Genomic DNA, 25,197 nt, shown 5'->3' on the forward strand with positions numbered 1-25,197 from the left:
GTATGCACAGCCGTACAATTCTCTATAAACACTGTCAAATAACTGTTCACTTTGCACCTGTTCGATAAAAAAAAGAAACAATACAAAAAAACACAAAACCACAAGGTTGCATGAATATTTATGCCAAACTGATAATAACTTGTTACAAATAGAGGGCACTAAAGAAAATTTGAGGTTTCGGTGTGAATGGGGCTTAATGAAGCAGAGCATCAAAAGGTTCAAGAGCATGTTCTGCTTCAGTTTAAACTGCACTGTCCTTTCAAATAGAGGCAAGAAGACAGGAAGAAATTAGTAAATTAGTGTGAAAAGGTATAAAGGTGTCAACGTTTAGTTACCTCTAGTGTTCATTTCTTTTGTAAAATTACATGGATGTACTTAATGGTATGTATTTTGTGTCTCGCTTAAAAGTGCACCCAAGTACATTTATGCCATGAGACCAGGTAGCATCCTGCACTGTTTATGTAAAAGACACAACCGATACCATAGATTGTGCAGCTTTAGATTAGGTATTTCTTTTCCTAAAAGATAACATGATTATTGTATACAGAAGATGAAAAGGGTCCTATTTATGTACACTACATGACAGTACAGAACTCTACTGTGACTAGAGTATCACAGACACTTGTGGGCTTTTTTGATTTGGACCAATAAGCAATCACCTAACATCTAACATCTAGGTGGTTTCTTTCTGAGGTAAACAACAATATGCCTCTAGTAGGCTACATAACTAGGGAATTCAGCACCATATTCATTTAAAAGTCAGTTATTAACAATTTCCAAATATGCTATTGTGGCTGAATGTAATAACTATAAATGTATTGTAAATGTTATTGGGGGATAAGTTGTTTTTGTAGTTTGTTTTTAATTACAAATTCCATAGTTTGTTGTCATTTATTTTAAAAACCATATGATAATGTAGACCATGGTTTTACTTGTGATCCCCATCTTATACAATTAAACTCTGGGATATGAACTATATTCAATTTCAGTAGGGCAAAGTTTAACAAAATAGCTTTTTTCTCTTTAAAGGAAGTAAAATGTTAATTCAGTTGACACCTGATTTAGGATAAATATACAAATATACAAATATTGAAGTTCTTAAAGGGATAGTTCACCCAAAAAATTAAAATGGTCATCATTTACTCACCATCATAACATTCCAAATTTCAATACATTTTTGTAGAGTGTATGAACAGTAGAATACAGTAGAAATTTAAGGGTGACCAAAGTGTTTTGATAACATTCTACAAATGATTTTCTTTTGGGTTCAAACTGAAGTCATACAGGTTTGAAACAACGAGACAGTGAGGAAATGACAGAATAGCAGTACATTTTCTGCATTCTATCTCAAAATCATCACTTTACTTTTAAGTTTCTTTCAGTGACCAATAATACTTCCAGTTTCCTGGAAATTGTAAAATACACCTGCAAAACAAATTTCTGCATGCAATCTAGTCCCATCAGAATATAGGGCTGAAAGCAAAAAAACTATAGTACAGAGCTGTATGTGACTAGACTACACACTTGGGGGCGGGCTTTTTTATTTGCACCAATAAGCAACTACACTTAACATCTAGGTGGTTCCTTTCTGAGGTGAACAACATTCTCAGCCTCAAGATACATAATAAGATATGTAAAAGCTCAATATAGAGAGGCAACCGCTGCACTGTGAATTTAATCTTAAATTGCTTGGTTGAATGTTGTTGAACGTGTATTGTCAAGCGCTCCTCACCGTTTTGTAGTTTGTGTGGTTTGTTCTCCTGTCGTTCAGCAGTCTCCCAAACATCTTTTACGGACAGTGGAGGAGAAAGAAGCAAAGCTTACTTGCCGCCACGGTGACAGCAGCTACACATACATCTACTGGTATCAACAAAAAAATGAAGGCGGTTCTTTGGAGCTTATTGGAATGCTTAGATATGGAGAACCTTCAGCGGAGGATAAATTCAATCGATTTTCGCTCTCAGGACACGCTACAAAAGATGCATTCCTGGTGATATCCAGTATATCTGCTGAAGACAGCGCCGTGTATTTCTGTGCAGCCAGTATGCACAGCCGTACAATTCTCTATAAACACTGTCAAATAACTGTTCACTTTGCACCTGTTCGATAAAAAAAAACCACAAGATTAATTGCATCCTGATGTCAAACTGATATTAAGAATACTTACAAGCAGAGGGCACTATTGAAAATGTGAGAATTTTAGTATGCATCACCTGTTTAACTGTAGGCTTTACAGAAAAACAACATACAATTCTTCTTTACAGATGTACACGTTACTCTACTGTATATGCTGGTTTTACTTATCGGGACCCATGGTCCAGTCCTGTTTCATTTCTTTCTCCTTTAAATGTCCACCCTTTCCTGGCTGCCATGTTAGCTTAGTGAGCAAATCTTGTCTGCATGATGAAGATGAGCTATTACTTTTCTTAAATGATCAAATGTGTAATTCTCGCATACAGCTGATAAAACAGGATGGGGCTGCTTGCACTGGAGGAGGAACCAGAACAATATAGAATATTGACTAACACAGACACTGGGGAGTGTTTTTTTGGCTTGGACCAATAAACAACCACCTAACATCTAGGCGGTTCCCTTCTGAGGTGAACAAGTCTCAGCCTCAAGATCTGTGATGAGATCATTTATAACCTCTTTTGTCTAAGGAAGAAGTCTCTGTTGCTTGTTTGAATGTTATAATCATGATCAGAGCAATCATTTTAGCTATAATAACCAATAACTGGTTACCAGGTAAGTGTCTAGTGCAATGCAGCATTATATTGTTTATTTCAAAAAAAAAAAAAAAAAAAAAAAAAAAATATATATATATATATATATATATATATATATATATATATATATATATATATATATATATATATATATATATATATATATATTTTTTTTTTTGTCTCTCTCACTCTCTTGTAGTTTGTGTGGTTTGTTCTCTGGTCGTTCAGCAGTCCCCCAAACATCTTCTACGGACAGTGGAGGAGAAAGAGGCAAAGCTTTTTTGTCGTCACGGTGACAATGACTATCCATACCTGTACTGGTATCAACAGAAAAGCAATGGTGTTTCTTTAGAGCTTATTGGAATGCTCACTTATGGAGCAGCTACTCAAGAAGAAAAATTCAAACCTCGATTTAACATCACAGGACATGCTACAAAAGATGCATTCCTGCTCATATCCAACATAAATGCTGAGGACAGTGCGGTGTATTTCTGTGCTGCTAGTTTGCACAGCCATTCAGTTCCCTTTCATCATTTACAAAAACTCTTCACTTCGCACCTGTTTGATTATTACAAAGCCACAAGATTTCCTGCATGTACATGCCAAAACTGATAATAAGCATATTAACAAACAGGGAGCACTAATGAAAATGTGTTTTGTTAAATGTCTACTTTCAGGTTCATGAAAAATGCAAAAAACCTCCATAAAACACTAATTTCTCCAGATAATGTAGTTCCATATACATACATTTGTACATAAATATTGTGTTAATGTCTTAATGACAATGCAACAACATTTTGACCAAATTTCCACCTGTTTTTATTCAAAAACGTATCTAAAACATTAAAAGTTAATTAGTTATATTTAATGTGTTTTCTGTGGACATGTAATCACTTTTGTAAACTTCCTTTGTTGCTGATATCTTGATGTCTTTGACCAAAATATATACGTAGAGTTATTATTCATTATAATTATTATTATTATTGTTTTTATGTTAAATTTGATGTTTGTTGCTTTACATTTCTATAATACTTCATAAAGATACAGAACTAGATTGATTTTTATTCAAAAATGGAATCAGAATGTAATTAAAGCATATTAATATGTATCTTAAAACTGCTATAATCAATACAATTGAATTTAAGCAAATTCCTAACTGAGTGCTTCAGTCAGACAAAGGGGAGTGTTTTTTTGGCTTGGACCAATAAACAACCAGCTAACATCTAGGTGAACAAGTCTCAGCCTCAAGATCTGTGGTGAGATCTTTTTAACCTCTTTTGTCTAAGGAAGAAGTCTCTGTTGCTTGTTTGAATGTTATAATCATGATCAGAGCAATTATTTTAGCTATAATAACCAATAACTGGTTACCAGGTAAGTGTCTAGTGCAATGCAGAATTGCAGAATGCAGAATATATATATTGTTATTATTATTATTTTATTTTTTTTGTGCTCACTCTCTTGTAGTTTGTGTGGTTTGTTCTCTGGTCGTTCAGCAGTCCCCAAACATCTTCTACGGACAGTGGAGGAGAAAGAGGCAAAGCTTTTTTGTCGTCACGGTGACAACGACTATCCATACCTGTACTGGTATCAACAGAAAAGCAGTGGTGTTTCTTTGGATCTTGTTGGAATGCTCAGTTACGGCACAGCTTTTCCAGAGGAAAAGTTCAAACCTCGATTTAACATCACAGGACATGCAAAAGAGGACGCATTCCTGATTATATCCAGCATATCTGTCGGGGACAGTGCAGTGTATTTTTGCGCAGCAAGTGAACACAGCCGTACAATTCCCCATAAGCGCTAACAAAAAACTGCTCAAGTTGCACCTGTGTGATTAAAAAAACTAAACAAAACAAAACACACGCCAGGTGTCTTTTACTGTATCTCTGTGGCACAATCGGCAATAAAAAAATTAATAAAATAAATAGAATGTTTTTCAACACTGCATATGCCTTATATAATGCTTGGAATGCTTATAAATTGCTTGGAACGTGAGCTAAACCTTAAAGACATGAAAATAAAAATTCATCATTTATTCACCCTAATTTAGCTCCAAGCCTGTGTGACTTTCTTTCCTCTGAGGAGTACAAAATAAGTAATTGCTCATATATTGTTGCATCCATTTTGCTACATCCTTTAAATCTTTGGATAGATATTACTCTTCTTCTTAATCCTATTATGATCTATAGTCTCTGACTGGGCAGTCTCTAAACAAAGATCATCCAATCACAGATGAGAACGAGTTCAAGGGTTCCCAACGCTGCAGTTTCAGAATCTGTAATCTCTCTTGCTCGATCAGAATAGGACATTTACTTTAAGCAAGAATGATGCCGCTTACCTTCATTTTCTTCAATGTTCTGTTTTGGTTCACAGGTATGTTTTGTACTATCCTCAATGGAGACTGTTTATACTGTACGTACATGTTGAAAAATTATGAACTGCCCATTTGATGACATCAACATGTGTTTTTCCTCTAAAGACATTTCTCTCGGTTCATCCATTGATCAACCTCCTTACCTGATAAAGCATCTGGGAGACTCATTGAACATCAGCTGCACTCACACATACAGCAATTATTACTATCTTTACTGGTACAAACAAACAAAAGGAGAATCCTTTAAACTTCTCGGGCACCTTTACATGGCGACATTCAATCCTGAGAAGGATTATGATCGCTTTCATATTTATGGGAACTCACAAACCCACGGAGCACTTCAGATCTCCAGTCTTACTTCAGAAGACAGTGCAAGGTATTTCTGTGCTGTGAGCGACACAGTTTGACAAAACTCTGCTGTGTACAACAAAAACACCTGTCCTGCTCATAAAGGATAGTCGTAGTTCATAGCAAAAGCGGCATAGTAGAGCAGTATTTATCAGTATTGGTTTAGCGTAGCTTGCAGAAACCCTCAAGTGTTCTACTGCATATTATCAAACTTTATTAATAGGAACAATACAAACTGTTCTTTTTAGAAGGGCATGATCCAGCATAATAAGCATTTAAGCAATGCCACACACAATCATGCTTACACTTTTGTATACATTTTATGAATTTAAGCAGATTTGATCAAATTAGATAACTGGAAGTAATGACATCCTTGCTTTACTTTGAAATAAGTCGTTTTTTGCTGTTTTATCTGTTTTTAGCTGTATTTTTAAGGTCTGTGGGAACATCATAGTTAAAATTGGTTAATTATAATTAAGGTAATACACGATAATTAAATTATGATTAAAATGGATTAATTTCATTTTAGTAAAAATGCACAGCTGAAAAACGTAGATTAAATTATAAACATCTGGAATTTTCAAAACTGCAGATTGACTGTTTTCTGGACACTTAACTCAATGTTAATTACAATATATATAGTTTAAACATCATATATAACATTATATTTCAAATGAAATACAATTAGCTGAGCTTAGGAATGTTTTTTGAACCACTTAAGTAGAACTTGAGTAAACTGTGGTATTGTAAATTATAAAGGATTGCCTGAACCTCCGGTGCTTTGGAGTGCAGCAGACGATAGGGGGAGGTGTAATTCTATAGTGAATAGACATACAGTAGAAGTGCTGGTTATGTGTTCTCCCTACTAAGTTGTTTAGTCTAACTCTCTGCGCCACTTCATGAGAAAAGGATGAGTCGTGTTGCTCACGGACTAGCCATTTTTACCATCTTATTTGCACGTATGAAGTCCTTGATTTATTTTACACCAATTCATTCACTTTAGAAAACTCTTAAAAAAACTTAATTTCACTTTTTATTTTCTTCATATAGGTCTGTCAGACTGTGTTAAATTTGATCAGCCTTTGTCTATAATCAGAAAGCAAGAAACAGAGGCAGAGATCTCTTGTAAACATGACGACGACGACTTAGATATCATGTTATGGTATCAGCAACCCCATAACAGCAAAGCACTGGTCCTCATCGGTTATAGCTTTGGCAAAACTGCACCAGTCTATGAAACTGAATTCCAAAATTCAAGATTCAACATGTCCAGACAAGACACCATGAATGGGGCTTTAATGATCTCTAGCCTGGGTTTGCCAGATTCTGCTCTCTATTTCTGTGCTGCTAAAAGGCACAGTGTTGTACTCTCAATTACTTGCCTGACTAAAAACCTAAGCATTACAACAGGAAATACAGCAGGTTATCGTTTAAAATTAATGATGTAAAGAGCTTAGAGCAGAGTGAAACTTAAAAAAATTACTCAATTGTAATTGAGTGAATGCCACAAAACATTATAATGTCAAGAAGTTCAATTTATATATATATTTTTAACGAATTTAATGAATTTATTTATTTCTGATTTATTTCACTTTAATTAAAAATATTAGCATTTTATTGTTTGACCCAATTATACAATATTCTAGTTATCGTAAGAATGATGTAAGAAAGGGGCGTGACTTTAAAATCTCTAGTTTGTCAAGCAGCCTATATTAAATACAGCCTTATATTACTAGAAATTTTAAATAGCAATGTTTCTCCTTCTATGCATATCACTGCTTTTTTCAAAGGTATTAATTTCTAATATAGAAACAATATTTCAATGGTTTTCCTCTGTTGATTTGAACTGCCTTTGTGTTTCCAGCAGATTTCAGTGATGGCGTTCTGATCACTCAGTGGCCGAAGTACATATCCAGACATCCAGGCTCTTCAGCTGAAATGCACTGTTACCAGAATGATACAGACTATAACTACAAATACTGGTACAGACAAATTAAAGGCGAAGGACCAGTGCTTATCGCAAGCATCATCGGGACTGCTGAATCGATTGAGAAGGGGTTTGATGCTGGCTTCACAGTGTCAGGAACAGAAACAAAGAAATGGACCCTGAAAGTAAATGTTAATGAAGGGATCGATGCTGTTTATCTGTGTGCTGTTAGTCAACACGGTGAATGAAAGACTGTAAACTATAAGACAAAAATATTGGCACCCTGCAATCACACCTGCCTTAACCACAAATAAACCTTTACAAAGATGTCAGCAGAACAAAAGCACTCACACATCATACAGATAATGAATTATACTCCTCCCACCCAAAAAAAACAGCTTCACAATCAGACCTTTTTGATAGTCAGTAAGGGGAGAAGTGCATTATTTTAATCTAGAGGATTCCTCTTACGTCTTCAATCACATTATCTTTTTGATCATTTTTGTAACCCTGCTTTAGAAGCATGTTTAGACCTGCAAACGGACTATGCGTATTTTTCTTATACATAGGTAAGATTTTTTTTTTGTCATGGCAGTATCTTCACGGTATTGTTCTTAAATATCTTTTTTTTCTATCCACAGGGATGGTGAGAAGCGTGAACGTTCAACAGAACTCCAAATACATTTTAGCCAAAAATAATAAAATGGCAGAGATAAAGTGCAGTCATGATGACAGCAGCATGCTATACATGTTTTGGTATCAGCAGAAGGATACAGCCATGGCCTTAATTGTGTTCGGTTACGGTGGTGCCGGTGCTGATCCCAGCTATGAGGATGAATTTAAAGGCCGGTTTAAGATGGAAAGAACAGAAATAATGAATGGAGTTCTGAAAATCTCTGATCTCAGACTGTCAGACTCTGCTGTTTATTACTGTGCTGTCAGTATGCACAGTGCTGTAGTCTTTATTACCTGCCTCACTAAAAACCGTACAGGAAATGCACACAAAAACCCTTCCATTCCTTTAAAATGCAACTGTATAAAAGTTGTATTAACCAAAATTCTCTAAATTCTACATTAAAAGAAATCCTCTCAGTATTTAATAGAAGACGCAATTGGAAGATGTAAGATTTACTCCAAGTTTCAATGTGTTTTAAGTCAATACAGTGCTATTACAATTAATGGCTACTTTATTTGTTTATGTTCTGTTGAGTTAAGTTTGAATTGAATTGTCTGAGTGATGAATGATTCAGTGATTCACTTTTAAAGACAGGCACTTAACTCAGAATATCATAACACTTTTTACAAATTTTATTGTGATCATCACAAATCTGGGACTGCTTTTTCTAGTCCTTCAGAGAAAAGCTCTTTACAGACTGCAAAAAGATTTTTTCACTCTTAAATTAATACATAATACATGTCTTTTTAGTCGTGTTATGTTGACAAATTTATGTTTTTTGAAAGTTGCAAATTTTGAATGACAAAAAGGCAGTCATGATACACATGATAAATTCCTGTTGCATTTATGTTTTTTTTCCAATATACAACAGGTGGATTTCTGCTGCTGAGGGTGTGAGGGTCTATAATCTCTCTATTTGTGGTAATATATATTTTATCAATATAAGGGTAAAAGGATAGAAAATAACGTTTATACAACATTAAAACCATTACTTTTTATGGATTGTCCCAATAAAACTTGGAAACCAGAGCATGTGTGTGTGTGTGTTATTTTTATTATATATACTAATTTTAAACTCCACTAGTATTAATTTTAAATCATGTTTTTCTTTTGTGATGGGCTGATTTTCTGTATTCTGAGCATTGGAAATCATTCACTTAAAAATTGCATACATGCAAGAGGGTTTTCTTTTTTCCACCAATGACTAAGCAGCAAAGGGGTGTGTCCTAAATAAAGAATCATTATTTTTTGTCTTCGTGTAAAAAACAAATCTGATAATATTTCACAAGATCAACTCTAAATGGACTCCCTTCTTTTTCTCTTCACGTTACTTAGCTTTAAAGGTATTAAAGTTTAACTTGGAAAAATAACTGACAGCGACGCTCATGGTTTTCACCATTTATAATAGATAATGTAAATTGATTTTATTAATGCGTCTTTGTGTTTCCAGCGGATTTCAGTGATGGCGTTCTGATCACTCAGTGGCCGAAGTACATATACAGTCTTCCAGGCTCTTCAGTTGAAATGCACTGTTATCAGAATGATACAGACTATGACTACAAATACTGGTACAGACAAATAACAGGAGAACAACCAGTGTTTATAGGGAGCTACGTTATTAACACTCCCTCTAATGAAAAGGGTTTCGAGAAAGGTTTCACCATGTCAGGTACCGAGAAAAAGAAATGGACCCTGAAAGTGGATGTTAAGAAGGGGACTGATGCTGTGTATCTGTGCGCAGCTAGTTTACACAGTGAATAAATGGCATTAAATTATACAGCAAAAACTGTAATCGCACCTGCATCAACCACAAATAAATGAACCCATATCTTTACAGACAAGTCAACAGAACATGAGAACAAGCGCCGATTTCATTAACGACATTATTCTCCTCCCTTCCACCAAAAACACCTTCACATCAAGGTCTCATTGATGCTGTACAGTCAGTAGGGGGAGATACAACAGTTTATTTGATCGGGTTTCCCTCTCTTTTGTTTAGTACGGTCTCGTACACTCTTTCTTGTATTTTGTCTGTGTGCATGACCAGAGTTTTTCTTACCCTCTTCAAGAAGCATGTTTGAAGCTGCGTATGGACTGTGCACATATTTATTACTGTGTATAGGTAAGATGCTCATCGTTTATTATAAACCTTTATCTTGTTTGTTATTGCTCTGAAGTAGAACATCTCCCAAAAATGCTTTTCTTTTGTTTACAGGGATGGTGATATGTGTGAACGTTCAGCAAAACCTGACTCCCTTATCAGTCAGCGAGACTGATACAGCAGAGCTGACTTGCAGATATGACGACAGTGGCAAGCCAAATATGTTATGGTATCAACAAAAGAATACAGCCATGGCTTTAATCTTGTTAAGTTATGGTGTAGGTAGTGAACCCAACAATGAGGATGAATTTCAAGGCCGGTTTAAATTGGAAAGAACAGAAACATTGAGTGGAGTTTTAAAAATCTCTGATCTCAGACTGTCAGACTCTGCTGTTTATTACTGCGCTGTCAGTATGCACAGTCCGTAATCTTTATTACCTGCCTGATCAAAAACCAAACCACCAAACAGGAAATATGCAAAAAAAGCAATCTAACATTTATGAGATCTGATTGCGTAGTTTAATGAAAATGCTTGTTTCAGCATTTAATTTCTACATAAAAATATAGATTTTTTTTTGTACAGTTTATCAGTATTTAATAGAAAGCGCATTCACATATATGCTACGCTCCAAAACTGAGTAAAGGACCTTCCCAGAAAGCCTTTTAAAGCAATGCAACATATACTTCACAGACAATGCAATACAAGTATGCATTGCAATCTGTGAAACATTGTTGTCAGTAAATACTGATATCTGATGCAAAATATCCATTAAATAATTAAGCAATATATCACCCTAGCAAGAGCATTCTTGCTGCCTACTATAGGTATGTTGGTAAACTTAAACATTTTAGAATGTTGATGAATACTTTTTATTTTTGTATTTTTTTGTTCACACTCTGTTGACAAAGATAGTTATAATAATGGATAAGCCATATTCACAGTCAGACAGGTTCACAAGTCTCTGAGGCCAGGTGTCAAGACTAAATCCTGGCTCACACTCTGCAAGTGATTTAGGTCTGTACTTGTCAGACTGTATGAACATGACAAACCGATTTTATACAGAAGCACAGGAATCTTTTAGAATTTTCCAAATTTGTCTCGTGGAATGTAGGGTGTGCTATTTTTATTCTCATTAGAATATACACTCCCAAAGCAAGAAACAGCAGTAGCCGAACTATCTTTACTATGTTTTAATTTTCAAACGTTACCTCCCAAATATCCCTAGCTGCCGACCAAATAGGGAGCCGTAACACAAACATAGTATCCGTTGTTAATCAAGTTGTGAGCTCAGTTGTTGTCTTTATTTGTAACCAGTCTCTTAAAAGAACGCAGTTGTTTATGGAGACAAGATCTTTTGGTACAGATGAAAAGTCCATCTCTTTTCCCACCAATGACTAAGAAACAAAGGGGTGTGGCTTCATAATATATGAACTACTAGGTTTTTTAGTTAACTGAACACTGGAGAACATTTTGCAAAAAGAAACTCTAAATGGACTCTTTTGTCTTCTATTCACATTGCTTTGCCTAAAAGGTAATGCATTTTAACCTGAAATAAGACCTGACAGTGATCTTTATGTTTTAGAATAAATGTACTGTACATTTCTAATGAACGACATGTCCTGTTTATTACTATATCTTTGTATTTCCAGCAGATATCAGCAGAACAATACAGATATCTACAAATACTGGTACAGACAAATAAAAGGAGAGCTAGTGCTTGTTGGGAGCCACATTGTTAACACTTCCTTGAATGAGAGAGGTTTTGAGAAAGCTTTTGAAGTGTCAGGTACAGAGAAAAAAAAATGGACCCTGAAAGTAGATGTTATAGATGGGATTGAGGCTGTGTATCTGTGTGCAGCTAGATTACACAATGAATAAATGGCATAAATTATACAAGAGAAACTCAACACACACCTGCCTCAACCACAAATAAATCATCTCGTATCTTTACAATCAGCAGAACCTTACAACTCGTACATACAATTGCCTTAATCATGCTACACTTTTCTCTTCCGCCAAAAACACTTTCACAAAAGGGCCGGTTGATGTAATACAGTCAGTAGGGGGAGATGTGACTGTCTATTTTAATGCTGAGGTATTCTCTCTCACTTGTCATATTATTTTTGCTGTGTGCATGATCAGAGTATTGACTCTGTTTTACAAAAATGTTCAGAACTGAATATGGATGGTGCATTTATTTCTTATTATATATAGGTAAGTCCTTTAACAGCTTATTGATTAGATTATTATAACCTATTATCGGTCTTTGCTTTTGAAGATATCTCTTAAAACCTATATTTTTAATTGATTTTATAGATTTTATTTTTCACAGGTGTGGTGGGATGCGTGACTGTTCAACAGAACCCAACATCTCTGTTAGCCAACAAGAGTAAAAGTGTGGTGATAAAGTGTAGTCATGACGACAGTAACCTGGATTGCATGCAGTGGTATCAGCAGAAGGATACGGCCATGGATTTGATTGTGTTCAGTTACAGTGCTACAAGCGATCCCAGCTTTGAGGATGGATTTAAAGGCCGGTTTCATTTGGAAAGAAAAGACGCACTGAATGGAGTTTTAAAAATCTCTGATCTCAGTCTGTCGGACTCTGCTGTTTATTACTGCGCTGTCAGTATGCACAGTGCTGTAGTCTTTATTACCTGCTTCACTAAAAACCAAACCACCCGACAAACAGGAAATACAATTTGATATTTAAATTGACATATAATATAATACAGAACATTAAATACATTTTTAAAATGTTACTTTCTACACACATAATGACATTATATGTCAATGTTAAATTCATTAAATTAAATTTATTTTTTGTTTTGTAATAAATGTTAAATTCATTAATATGTCAAACAAATTCATTGGATTAAATTTATGGAGTCGTTTTGTAAAAGAACATATTCTACTCACAAATAGTGGACTACAAGACACGGTGGTTTCAGCTGTCCTCACAGGCGTGTCAAACCACTCTTGAACAACTGACAGCGTCAGAAGCTGGAATTTGGAAATCAGGATCTCAGACTCTGGAGGAAGAGAGGAGAGGCACAGAATCCAGAATGCCATGTCATCTGCTGGTGTTGGTCCACTATATTTTCTGAGGTTCAAGGTCAGCGCAGGAAGTTTTAGAGCACTTCATGCCTGCTGCTGACCAACTTTATGGAGATGCAGATTTAATTTTCCAACAGGACTTGGCACCTGCACACAGTGCACACCAGTACCTGGATTAAGGACCATGGTATCCATATTCTTAATTGGCCAACAAACTTGCATACAAAATCTGTGGGGTATTGTGAAGATGCAATACACCAGACCCAACAATGCAGAAGAGCTGAAGGCCACTATCAGAGCAACCTGGGCTCTCAAAACACCTGAGCAGCGCCACAGACTCATCAACTCAATGCCACGCTGCATTGCTGCAGTAGTTCAGGCAAAAGTAGCCCCAACTCAAGTATTGAGTGCTGTACATGCTCATACTTTTCAGTTGGCCAGGATTTCTAAAAATCCTTTCTTTGTATTGGTCTAAGTAATATTCAAATTTTCTGAGATACTGAATTTGGGGTTTTCATTAGTTGTTAGTTATAATTATCAAAATGAAAAGAAATGAAATATTTCAGTCTGTGTGTAATGAATGAATATAATATACAATTTACACTTTTTAAATTGAACTTTTTGATGATATTCTAATTATATGACCAGCACCTGTAGTACAACCCTATTCCAAACCTTCTGTGTTTATGTGTGCTATTCTCATTCCAGTATTAGCTTTGCAACATCCTGTTGTTAAATTCCACTAGTATTTGTTGAATCATTTTTTGTAGTAAGCTGAGCTGAAAATTATACATACTATGACCAACAAAACTGGTCGCTGCGATTTTGCCAAGTAAGACATGATCCTGAATCAACATTTTTTTGTTGTTCCTGGATCAACAGGTTCTCAAAAAAAAATATAGATTTAAAAAAATAGCTTTATTAAACCTAAATCAAATAACCCAAACTTGTTGTTCCCAAATCAAGGAAACAGTAAAAAAGGGTGTAAAACAACAAACCTGATCAGAACTCTAAAACAGATATAAGCCAAAAGATTACATTTCCCAATTGGGATGAAACACACAGCTCATAAAAGAATGTCGATCCAGGAACATCACACTGGGGAGAGTCTCTCAGTTACATTACATTAAAGACTCAACAAAAAATACCCTGACAAAAGTGGATGATACAAGTGATTTTAATATTTTGTGTTTGCTAAATAGATAACTACAGTCCAAAAAAAAATAACAAAAACTGGAAAAACTATTATTTGTGACTCGATCACAGATAAAATAAACCTATGTCTGTACAACCATGTCAGCAGAACATGCAAATGCATTATGTTAGTCTACTGCCTTCTGCAAAATAAGAAAAAAAACACATAAAACTTGGTAATGTGATACAGTCAGTAGGGGGAGATACAACAGTTTTTTAATGTACAAGTTTTCCTCTCTCTCTCTGTCTATGTTAAAGTGTCATACACTCTCTATCTTCACATTATTTTCATGTGTGCATAACTAGAATATTTTCAACGCTGTTGTAAAAAGATGTTTAGAGCTGCATATGGACTGTGCATATCTTTTTTATTTATTTATAGGTAACATGTCCGTTGATGGCAATATGATCAATTGTAATTTATCATTTTTATCATTTATCTTTGTTTTGTTAAAAAATGTCTCTTAAAACATAAAACCATTTTCTGTCAATGTTTAACAGATGACACAATCCTAAAAATATAGTTTTGACACAAAACATAGTAAACCTTTTTGATGTGTTTTTCCCCTCTTATGCATTCATTAACCTAGTTTCTTCCTCCGTTTGACTGTGTCATTTAGTTCCTGTGTTACGTTAATTAAGCCTTTAGTCCCTGATTTGCCTGTGCCAGTTTCCCTGTTTGGTTCCCTGGGTTATGGGTTACTGTAACTCCGTTAGCCTGTGCGCTATTGCCTCATTAGATTTCCATTTAAAGGATCATCATTGTCATTGTCGTCTTCGTTTTCGTCAGGCTTCATCTTCATTGCAGCAGTGTTAACAAAAATGGACGTCATTTGTTCTTACACAGTGGCAGTTATAAAATTAGTCAGCTGCTAACATTATAATTTTGGCCAAATCACACTATACTTTTTCTGTTATGTAAAATAAAAAAATGAATCGAAAGAATGCTGCTACTGGTTTCAATTCAACCAGCCTTGTTTCTGCATAAATCAGCATATATATTTAAAAAATATGCTGCACAAATAGGTTTAATGAACGGGTTCATGACTCACTCATAAAGTCACTCGATGTAACTCCATATCAGAGTAACGTTTCTCTTCTTTATGCGTGTTAGAATGTTGCAGAATTGTAATATTTGTTACGTTTGTGTTCTAAATAAATCTTAACATTTATCATTTAATCACACAGAAGTGCATTTGAAATCAGTCACTTGATAGATATTCACTCAGAAGGCATCTACATAGGCAAGACTATTTGTAACAGAAGAATAGGGGAACCTTTTTTCCACCAATGATCAAGCAACATAGGGGTGTGCCTTATGAGCAACTAGTTTGTGTAGTTTGTCTTTGCGCAATCGACGAACATCAGAAAATACTTCACAAACGCAAGTCTGAATGGACTCATTTCTTCTCCTATTCACATTGCTTTGTCTAAAAGGTATTCTTTTAACTTTGGCTAGCTGACAGCGATTCAATTGTCTTCATGCCAAATGTGGATTTGTAATAGATGACCTAACCTGGTTTTTTTTCCTTTTTCCAGCAGATTTCAGTGATGGCGTCCTGATCACTCAGTGGCCGAAGTACATATCCAGACATCCAGGCTCTTCAGTTGAAATGCACTGTTACCAGAATGATACAGACTACGACTACAAATACTGGTACAGACAAAAGAAAGGCGAAGGACCAGTGCTTATTGGGAACAACAATTTTAACTCTCCCTCTATTGAGAAGGATTTTGAATCCGGCTTCAAAGTGTCAGGAACAGAGACAAAAAAATGGACCCTGACGGTTATTGTTAAAGAGGGGATCGATGCTGTGTATCTCTGTGCTGCTAGTTAACACGGTGAATGAACAGCGGTAAATTACAAAACAAAAACACTACAGTAACACCTGCCTCAACCACAAATAAATACACCATATCTGTACAAAACAAGTCAGAAGAGCAAGAAAATGCGCACATGCAAATTTCGTTATTGCTCCTCCCTTCTAAAAAAAAAAAGATGTGATACAGTCAGTAGGGGGAGATGTGGCAATTTTAATGTACAGATTCACCTCTCGCTGTCTTTCTTAAAGTCTGATACTCGCTTTGTCTCACCATAATATTTTTCGCTGTGCGGGTGACCCAAGTTTCCGTAAGGATGTTGAAAGCTGGATATAAACTCTGCATATTTTTCTTATTTTACATTGGTAAAAATTCATTTGAGATAGCAATTTGTTTTTTTAAAATCATTCCTTAAAGGATGTTTTTCCAATTGAAGCGGAATATTTCTTAAAGCCTCGTTATTTTTACAGGGAAGGCGAAGAGTGTGCATGTTCAGCAGAAAGTGGCATTCTTACTTGCAAACCAAAACGATAAAACAGAGTTGAAATGCTCTCACAATGACAGCAGCATGTTAAATATGCTGTGGTATCAGCAAAAGGATACAGCCATGTTTCTAATCGGTTACAATTATGCTAAGGCTGATCCTGTTTACGAGGATGGATTTAAAGACAAGTTTAAGCTGAAAAGAGAAGACACACTGAAGGGAGCTCTGGAAATCACCGGTCTTAACTCGTCAGACTCTGCTGTTTATTACTGTGCTGTCAGTATGCACAGTGCCACAGACTAAAATTTCCGCTTAACTAAAACTCAAGCACACAGGAAACCAAAACAGTGGTATATGACTTGAATATCTCTGCTGTGATTGCATAATACTTTTAAATATTGCATGGTTTTTGTCATTGTTATAAGATTATAGACCTCTGGTTGACCAACAAAATATCTTATTATTTAACTTAGCGTGTTTCTTAAATATCTGCAAACATTTTTATGCTTTAGCAGGCAAAATCCTACATACAGCAACTTTAAATGTCTGCACTTCAAGAAAAGAAGACAAAATATGTGCGTGTGTACAAACCAAGCAAACCACAACTTTAGAGTAAGTTTAAAATCACCACACAAACAAACTACAGATTCATGTTTAATTTATACTTTATATAAGTATAGATTCACCAAATCACCAGGCTCAACATTTAATATAGCAGATATTAGTTTGTTTAATTACATTTACTTGTATATATCCAGGAAATGACCTTATATGTTTAGGCTATGATCACTCATCCCACTTTACAATATACGGAGACGCCGCGGAAAATGTAAACAAACAAAAAGTGTTGGACCCTTCCCCTGGAACACGGCCTAAACCTGCACGTTACCCGGAGCACGACGAGGACAAATATGGACACTTCTTGGACACTTTATTTATATTATTTTTATTTCTGTTAATAAAAAAAAAAAAAAAAATATAAATAAAGACACATGACCTTATATATATATATATATATATATATATATATATATATATATATATATATATATATATATATATATATATGAAATAAGGAAATTTAAGTCAAAAAATATATGAATTATAGAAGTAGTTGTTGTAGGGCCAACAGAGGGAGCAATGACAGTTACACTATATATCTTCTCTCTCTGTTGTCTCTTAACATATCTTTCATTCACTATCACACAGTGCATCAGAGATGTGTGAGCTTATATTTGGGCTGTGCTTCTTCCTCATCACGTTTTTCAGTACGAAAATAAATATGAATCAATTTCGAAAGTTACTTTTAAGAATGCTTTAACTTTACTTTTTTAGTTTTCTCTCACAGGGACTGCAGATTGTGTCACATTTGAACAGTCTCCACTCTTGATTGCCAGCCAAAGTGGCGAGGCACGGATCAACTGCAAACATGACGACAGTAGCTTACTTGTCATGTTATGGTATCGACAACAGAGCATGTCTCTGGATCTAATTGGATACAGTTACACCGGGTCTGCACCAAACAACGAGCCTGGATTTGCAGATCGGTTCAAACAAACTAGACAGGACACACTGACGGGATCTCTAACAATCTCAAACCTCATTTTGTCAGACTCGGCTATTTATTTTTGCGCTGCCAGTACACAGTGCTGCAAAATCATTTTTTTCTGACAGAAAAACCCTCTGCCCTATTTAAAATATGTTTATCCAGTTTATGTTATTGTAAAATATTGAGTGGTTAACCACTATCAGGTGTGTTACAAACTATGACTAACTGCCGATATTAAATTCCTTTCTGGTGCCAAGAATACATGACAGTATGATGCAAACAGAATATTAACTATTAATATGAATAGTGATGCACTGAAATTATGAACAAAAAGAAGGTTGAATTCACTAAGAATGAATTATGCCTTTCTGATTACTGAAGGAATTCTGCAAACCAGGAACAAGTGCAAACATGCCTTTAAAATATTTTTTAAAACAATTTGCAAGGTGCGACGATCAGTGTCTTCAAAGTTCGGAAGGTTCGAACTGTTTGTGTGTACTGCTAGATACCATATTTAATGAAAAAAAAAAAAAAAGTGTAAAAATACATTTTTTTAAATGTTATAGGAATATATTTTCACGGGAGGAGCCAACGACAGACACAGTGGGCGTGGCGTCAGGCCTCGGAGAGGCTTTTTATTAAACATAATAAAATACAAAATAAAGTGTCCAGGGAAAAAAAGTGTCCAAATAAAAAGGGGGAACTGGTGCCCTCGTTGTGCTACAGGGAGAGTGAAAGGTCAGGTAGTGTTTCAGGGGGCAGGGTCCAGGTAAGGGGCGGAGTCCTGCGGTCGCACGCGCTCCCCTCTCCTGTTCGGGGGCGCGAGGGGCGGCGGCTTCTTTCGCGGCATCTCCGTCGCTTCTTTCTTCCGGTCGTCAGGGCTTTAGGGGATCAACGACTCGGCATCCTGGCCCGTCAGCCGTATCCGGGTGCGGTCGTCGCCTGGACTGTACGGGGTCCCACGACGCGCTTGTCTAGCGGCGGGACGAGCTCCTTCACGCACCCTTCCTGGACCCACGAGGACACCAGTGTGCATGCACGGGGGAAGAGACCGGTCTCTCGAGGAGAGACGCGTACGGCATTTAACGGCGGCGGTGACAAGGCTAAATGCACTTTAGGTGTGCCTCGTCACACGCCGCCAGACCTGAACAATACCACGCCCCTCCTCTCGAACACACCCACTCCCGTCGGGAGCCTGGTGAAGGGCGGCGAATAAAGGACGGGGTGAAGATGACAATAAAGGGAGGGGCAGCTCGTCACAATATGCATAAACTTTTTTTGTGTTTGGCATTAAGTCCTCTGAATGCAAATATCCCACATTTAATACATCTAAAGAACAAGTGCATCGTATATCATATTAAAATGATAATAACCTAATGTTTTTGAATCATCTGGTGCAAACTGACAGTGTCTTTACCGTGATAATGCCAGCTTTTCATTTAAAAAATAAATAAATTTGAACAAAAAACGTTTTGTAGTATGTAATTACAGTATCCTGTAATGCACAAATATATTATGATGTCTGTGAAATGTAAAATTTATGAATGCAGCACATAGAAATATGTATTTTTACTTTATATGGCAGGTAAAAAAAGGCATTCAACATTTCAAATGTTGCCTTTAAAATCCTATTCAAAATAATGTATATTGTTTTTTTTTTAATTGTGCAGTACGTGATTACATCACACATTTGCTTGAATTGTCGTCATCTGCAAAACTAAGCTCCTCCCCTTCCGAGTCAGCTTGTAATTTTTGCTATACTTTTTGCACTTGATCAGGCTCAATCCGGGAGATGAGGAACCACCGAATTGCATCCCTTCTACTGAAATGGCTTCTTATACTTATACTTTGTCAGAGTGAGTGTAATATTTGCGGTATTGGACATGGACTACTAAAATGATCAAATTTAAAATCCCACTGTATGTATTTGCTGCAAACGACATGCTGGTCAGGTATAGCCGGTGTTATTTGTTTGTCTGCTGTTTTTATCGCAGGTCAGACATCAGCTCTCACTGTGCTTCAGTCAACACGTTTCAAATCAGCACTACCGGGAGATAAAGTGAATTTCGACTGCAGCATGGCAGCAGGGCTTAGCATGTCTAGCTATACCATGTATTGGTACAAGCAGGACCGTTATGGACAACCTATACAGTTTATTATAAAAGAGTACGACACACCAACGAAGAACTATGAAGCCGTTCTGAGCACAAAAGACAACACGTTTAGCCTGACTGTATCCAGCCTCGATGCACAGGACAGTAGCACATATTACTGCGCTGCAAGCCACAGTGAATACAGAACTGTGCATGCTCTAACAATAAGCATGTGATATAATTAACACCTGGGGTTAGAGAAACTCTAAGGATTTCCTACTTGAGAAGCATCTCGACTTAAGACACGACTTAAGTCTATAATCCATTGGCTGAGGGGTTCGATAAAAGTATCAATGTGATAACCTTTTTTTTTTTTTTACAGTCGGAATTCTCAGTGACATGATAATAACAAGCGATATTTAAGTTACACCTATCTGCAGTGACAATTCATCCATTATTTTGTAGTCTTAGTGTTAAGTGCAGAGCTTAAGTCTAGTTGGGAGCGAGCCCCTACTAAGGACAGTGAGCCACAACTTAGTTTACCGTTATTTCTGTTAAGACTGAATAAGCAGTGAAGGCCATTTTAGTAAGTCGGATTAGTTGTATGGTTCATGTAACTAAATAATTTTAAATTAGAAGTCAATTTTTTTAAGACAAACACTTCAGAAATCATTACAGTAGGTTGCTAGGAATTATAAAGTAAGCATTTTATCAGCATTGGAGAAAGGTGTTTTTTTTTACAGGAAGTTGACATTATCCGTCATACCTCGGAACTGTAGAGGAAGTCTGTTACAGCTTTACTGGGTACGTCTCATTCATTTATGGGACAATATGAAGCTCAGCTGGCTCATACTCGCTTTCCTGCTGACTGTCTGTAAGGCTTTTGAATTTTGATTATTATAATTGGTTTCATCTTTAGCTTTTTGTGTATTAATTCACATGGCCTTGTGAAAATAAAGTACACTTTAGCACTTTCATACTTATATAAAATACAAGTACTCTCAGAAAAACTCCTTTTAAAAATATATTGAAGTGCAAATATTAATAGAAATCTATCTGATATACTAAAGATATACTTAATTGCATTGTATTTGCAAATAAAATAAAATGTTTTATAGTTTGTTGAAACCGTTTTAAATATGATTTCATACACATTTTTAATACTACAAGATACACTTTAACAGTGTACTTAAATTTGCTAAGCACTGTAGATGTGAAACTGTATTTACTTTAAATAGATTTTTATTTCATGTACATTTTTTTAAATATACCTATATTTGAAATACAATGCCAATGCACATTCAGCACTTTTTTCCACAAGGGTTACCAAAAATGCTAACAGTTATCTCTAACCTTTATCAACCGCCTTGTTTTCCAGATAAATCCAACGGAGAAATCCGCCAAGAGCCAGAAATCTTAAGTGCCAACAGTGGTTCAGATGTGACATTAACATGCCAACATGATAATTCTGACCACTACAGATTATACTGGTACAAGCAGGCGAAGGGCACTGCGGGCCTGTCTTTAATGGTGTTTTCTGCAGGTCAGAATCTAGCGGATATTGAAGAACCGTTTAAAAATCAACGTTCTAAGTATGCAGCAACCCGTTCTGAAGTAAAGATGTCCACGCTGAGGATAAACAGACTAGAGAATGAAGACTCGGCTGTCTATTATTGTGCCACAAGCACACGGCATTATATTACAGCTGCACTGCTAAACAACAACCGCTACGCTAGCACTGTGCCACGCTTTCGTCTCTCATTATGATGTCATTTCCTGTTCCTTTTGATCACAGACAAGCTAAACAGGCCAGTCAAAGTAAATCTAAAAGTGGTGAGAGACAGTGAGGACTGGATTCTCCTCTTTAATGTCATGGGACCGCTGTGTTTGGGGTTTATTTTGCTGCTAGTTATTAGTAAGTCTATCCAGACCGTTTTGAATTGAAAAGACTTATTAATAAATGAACGTTGTTGTTACGATTAAACTGCTTTAATCTCTTCCCAACAGGGTCATTAGGAGGGATAACCATCATTCAGAATGACGGAGTTAGCCAAACTCAATTGATTATTCAACAAGATAAACAAGTTACTTTAAAATGTAACCACGATGATGGCAGCTATTATTATATGTACTGGTATAGACAGAGAAGTCGAGGTGAACTGGCCCTTGTTGCTCTTTCTGTAGCAAAGGATTCAATAGAAACAGTTGCCCCATTCACAACAACAAAATTCATAATGAATCGTCCTGAAATTAAAGAATCTTCACTGCAGATTAAGGATCTCACAGAGAAGGACTCCGGTATTTATTTCTGTGCATCCAGTATCACACCGTACTTTAACTTAGCCAAGCACCTGAACCTTAACCTCAACGTGAGCCACAACGATCACAGAAAAAATACATGATAATCAGCCGGTTGTGGGATATACCATCTCCTGTACAGAATTCATGCGTACACCTTTACTTAAAGTCTGAGGAATGATTACATAGTACGCTTCTAACAATATATATGAAATGCTATACTATTATTTGTATGCATGCGTAATATATGAAATGTGTATGTTGTGTTCTCAAAAATCATGCTTTCTTTTGTCGTGCATTCCAATTAATCCTAATAAAACTGCGGTTGGGTTACTTTGACAAGGTTAAAAGTAATTTTAAAAAGCTAACTAACAATAAAACATAATAAAAACATGATTTAAAAAAAAAAGAAAGAAAGAAAACCTGTTACCTGTTACCTGTTTTTGTAAATAAACTCTTCACACACACACACACACACACACACACACACACACACACACACACACACACACACACAAACAAACACACACACACACATATATATATATATATATATATATATATATATATATATATATATATATATATATATATATATATATATAACATAAACACAAGTATAATATCTGGACTCTTGGAATATAGCTCAGATTCAAAGTGACTTATGCATTATCAGATTTAAAATGCATTTTTTCAGATTTCTAATCTATCTAATCATTGCTGGCTCTGGACATGTTCACAACTCTTGCAATTTCATTATCATTTATTAGATATTTCTTTCCTTAATCTAGCAGAGGGCTTTTCTTGCGGTATTGCACCATTAATACTGTTTTCTTTTAGAAGCGGAGTGCAATTTAATATGATTTGATCATCCTCTGGATTAAAGATCATATGCTGACCTCTGCAGGATGATATAAGCAACTTTAGTACTGTTTTTATACTCTATTTACAGCAGCAGATGGCATGATGATGCATTTCATCTCTGATATATTCCATTACATCACCATTGTAGTCTGATTATGTAATCATGAGCAATTAAGTACTTAAATCGTTTTTAATTAGTTTAGCATGTCTTATTGCCACAATTAATCATTATGTTATTATATAATCATATTATAGAACACAGTTACGTACCACTAAGAGAAAAAGTAACTAATCAAAATGTTCAGTTTCTGAATTTTTTGAACTGAAAAGATGCTTGATGCAATGTTTAGAATGATTAGGATGTTTTATAATAACTCAACTACATCTATTTTATAACCACTCAAATAAAACTATACTCTGACTGTAAATAATTAAGAGTTATTAGAGTCTCTATATGGTACTTGTTACAATATTGCAGTTGTATCGATTACAGTATTTTATTTATAGAAGGAACATGGTTCGGTACTTCACAAACTGCATTATTATGCATTTCTTTTACAGCTAGATCATTTATTGAGTCTTTATGTAAAATAGGAGTTGTTGATTTACAAATACATTTCCGTTTACATCATTGGCATTATTGAAGTACTCAGTTTATTCATTTAAAACTTTTATAGATAGTGGTATCAGATGTTTTATTGCAATTATAATTTTTTTAGATTTTTTTATTGAAATACAAATACATATACAACAATTTTATATATTTATTTATTTTAATTCTTTCTTTCTTTGAAGGAAGAGTGCACTTTTCCATTATAAAAGCACTGGAAAGGGCAATAAATGAGCACTGGTTTTGTAATTATGAGTTTGTCTTTTTAAAGAATTCTGAATATCAATATATTAGTACATTAGATTAATTAAAGGTAAATTTGGCATTAATTAAATTGATCATTTATATAATTTATATAATAATAATTATAATTTTCTATATAAATTATATATAATTTAGTTTATCTTTTTTTTTGTGTGAATATCTGTTTTTCAAATATTAAACACATACAATATTTGTCCTCTCTCTGTACTCTGATGATTGTTTGATGAGGATGTGGGAGGAGTCAGCAAACTGTCATAGAGACATTTTTATTTGGAGGCATCTGCACCTGCCCAAATTCTCAGTAATCACAGAAATAGCAACAGACTGTACACAGATATACATAAAAAAAACAAACATGTGCAAGCGAATGATGAGAAATAAAGATAAAATTGGGGTTGGGGGGAGAGTGGGGGGAAAGAGAGATGGAGAATTTTTTGGTTTTGTATAATGTTTTAGCACCGTGGGGACAGGGGGCCACGGTGATACAATCCCATAGAGCCGCTGTACAAAAACCTCCCTCCATATACAGTCAATAAGACAAACACTGCACAGATTCCTCATGGCTTCAGCATCAAATATAACGGATATCTATGAAAGAAGGATTACTAATATTTCGAACAATTGCCAAATTTTTTCATAAATTTCAATACATTTTATCAGCAGTGAATACATGCATTTGTGAGGATGCCTAAGGTTGTACTTCACTGTAATTTGATCATTTTCCTTGTAAAAAAAATCAAGGTGTATTATGGATTTACACTCTTTAACAGCTTTCTGGGAGACAACTGCTATGGAATTAATAGACTTTTATAT

The 25,197-nt window shown here is 35.4% G+C and overlaps 1 long non-coding RNA gene and 4 gene segments (V, D, J or C); all 5 read left to right on the forward strand.

Moving 5' to 3' along the window:
- Positions 1-9,333: 9,333 nt before the first annotated feature.
- LOC122361592 lies at positions 9,334-9,809 on the forward strand. The segment is given in 2 exon segments: positions 9,334-9,391; positions 9,499-9,809. Coding segments are annotated over 2 exon segments (354 nt in total).
- A 101-nt stretch (positions 9,810-9,910) lies between these two features.
- LOC122362339 lies at positions 9,911-12,860 on the forward strand. Its single transcript, XR_006253095.1, has 3 exons — positions 9,911-10,170; positions 10,264-12,364; positions 12,483-12,860. It is a non-coding gene; the product is annotated as an uncharacterized LOC122362339 (long non-coding RNA).
- Positions 12,861-15,668: 2,808 nt separating this feature from the next.
- LOC122362338 lies at positions 15,669-16,518 on the forward strand. The segment is given in 2 exon segments: positions 15,669-15,838; positions 15,941-16,518. Coding segments are annotated over 2 exon segments (342 nt in total).
- A 3,480-nt stretch (positions 16,519-19,998) lies between these two features.
- On the forward strand, positions 19,999-21,085 carry LOC122362336. The segment is given in 2 exon segments: positions 19,999-20,111; positions 20,250-21,085. Coding segments are annotated over 2 exon segments (399 nt in total).
- Positions 21,086-21,146: 61 nt separating this feature from the next.
- LOC122362334 lies at positions 21,147-22,901 on the forward strand. The segment is given in 2 exon segments: positions 21,147-21,222; positions 21,727-22,901. Coding segments are annotated over 2 exon segments (432 nt in total).
- The last annotated feature ends 2,296 nt before the right edge of the window (positions 22,902-25,197 follow it).

Source organism: Puntigrus tetrazona, chromosome 17 (genome assembly GCF_018831695.1).
Source record: "Puntigrus tetrazona isolate hp1 chromosome 17, ASM1883169v1, whole genome shotgun sequence".
NCBI classification, from domain to species: Eukaryota; Metazoa; Chordata; class Actinopteri; order Cypriniformes; family Cyprinidae; genus Puntigrus; species Puntigrus tetrazona.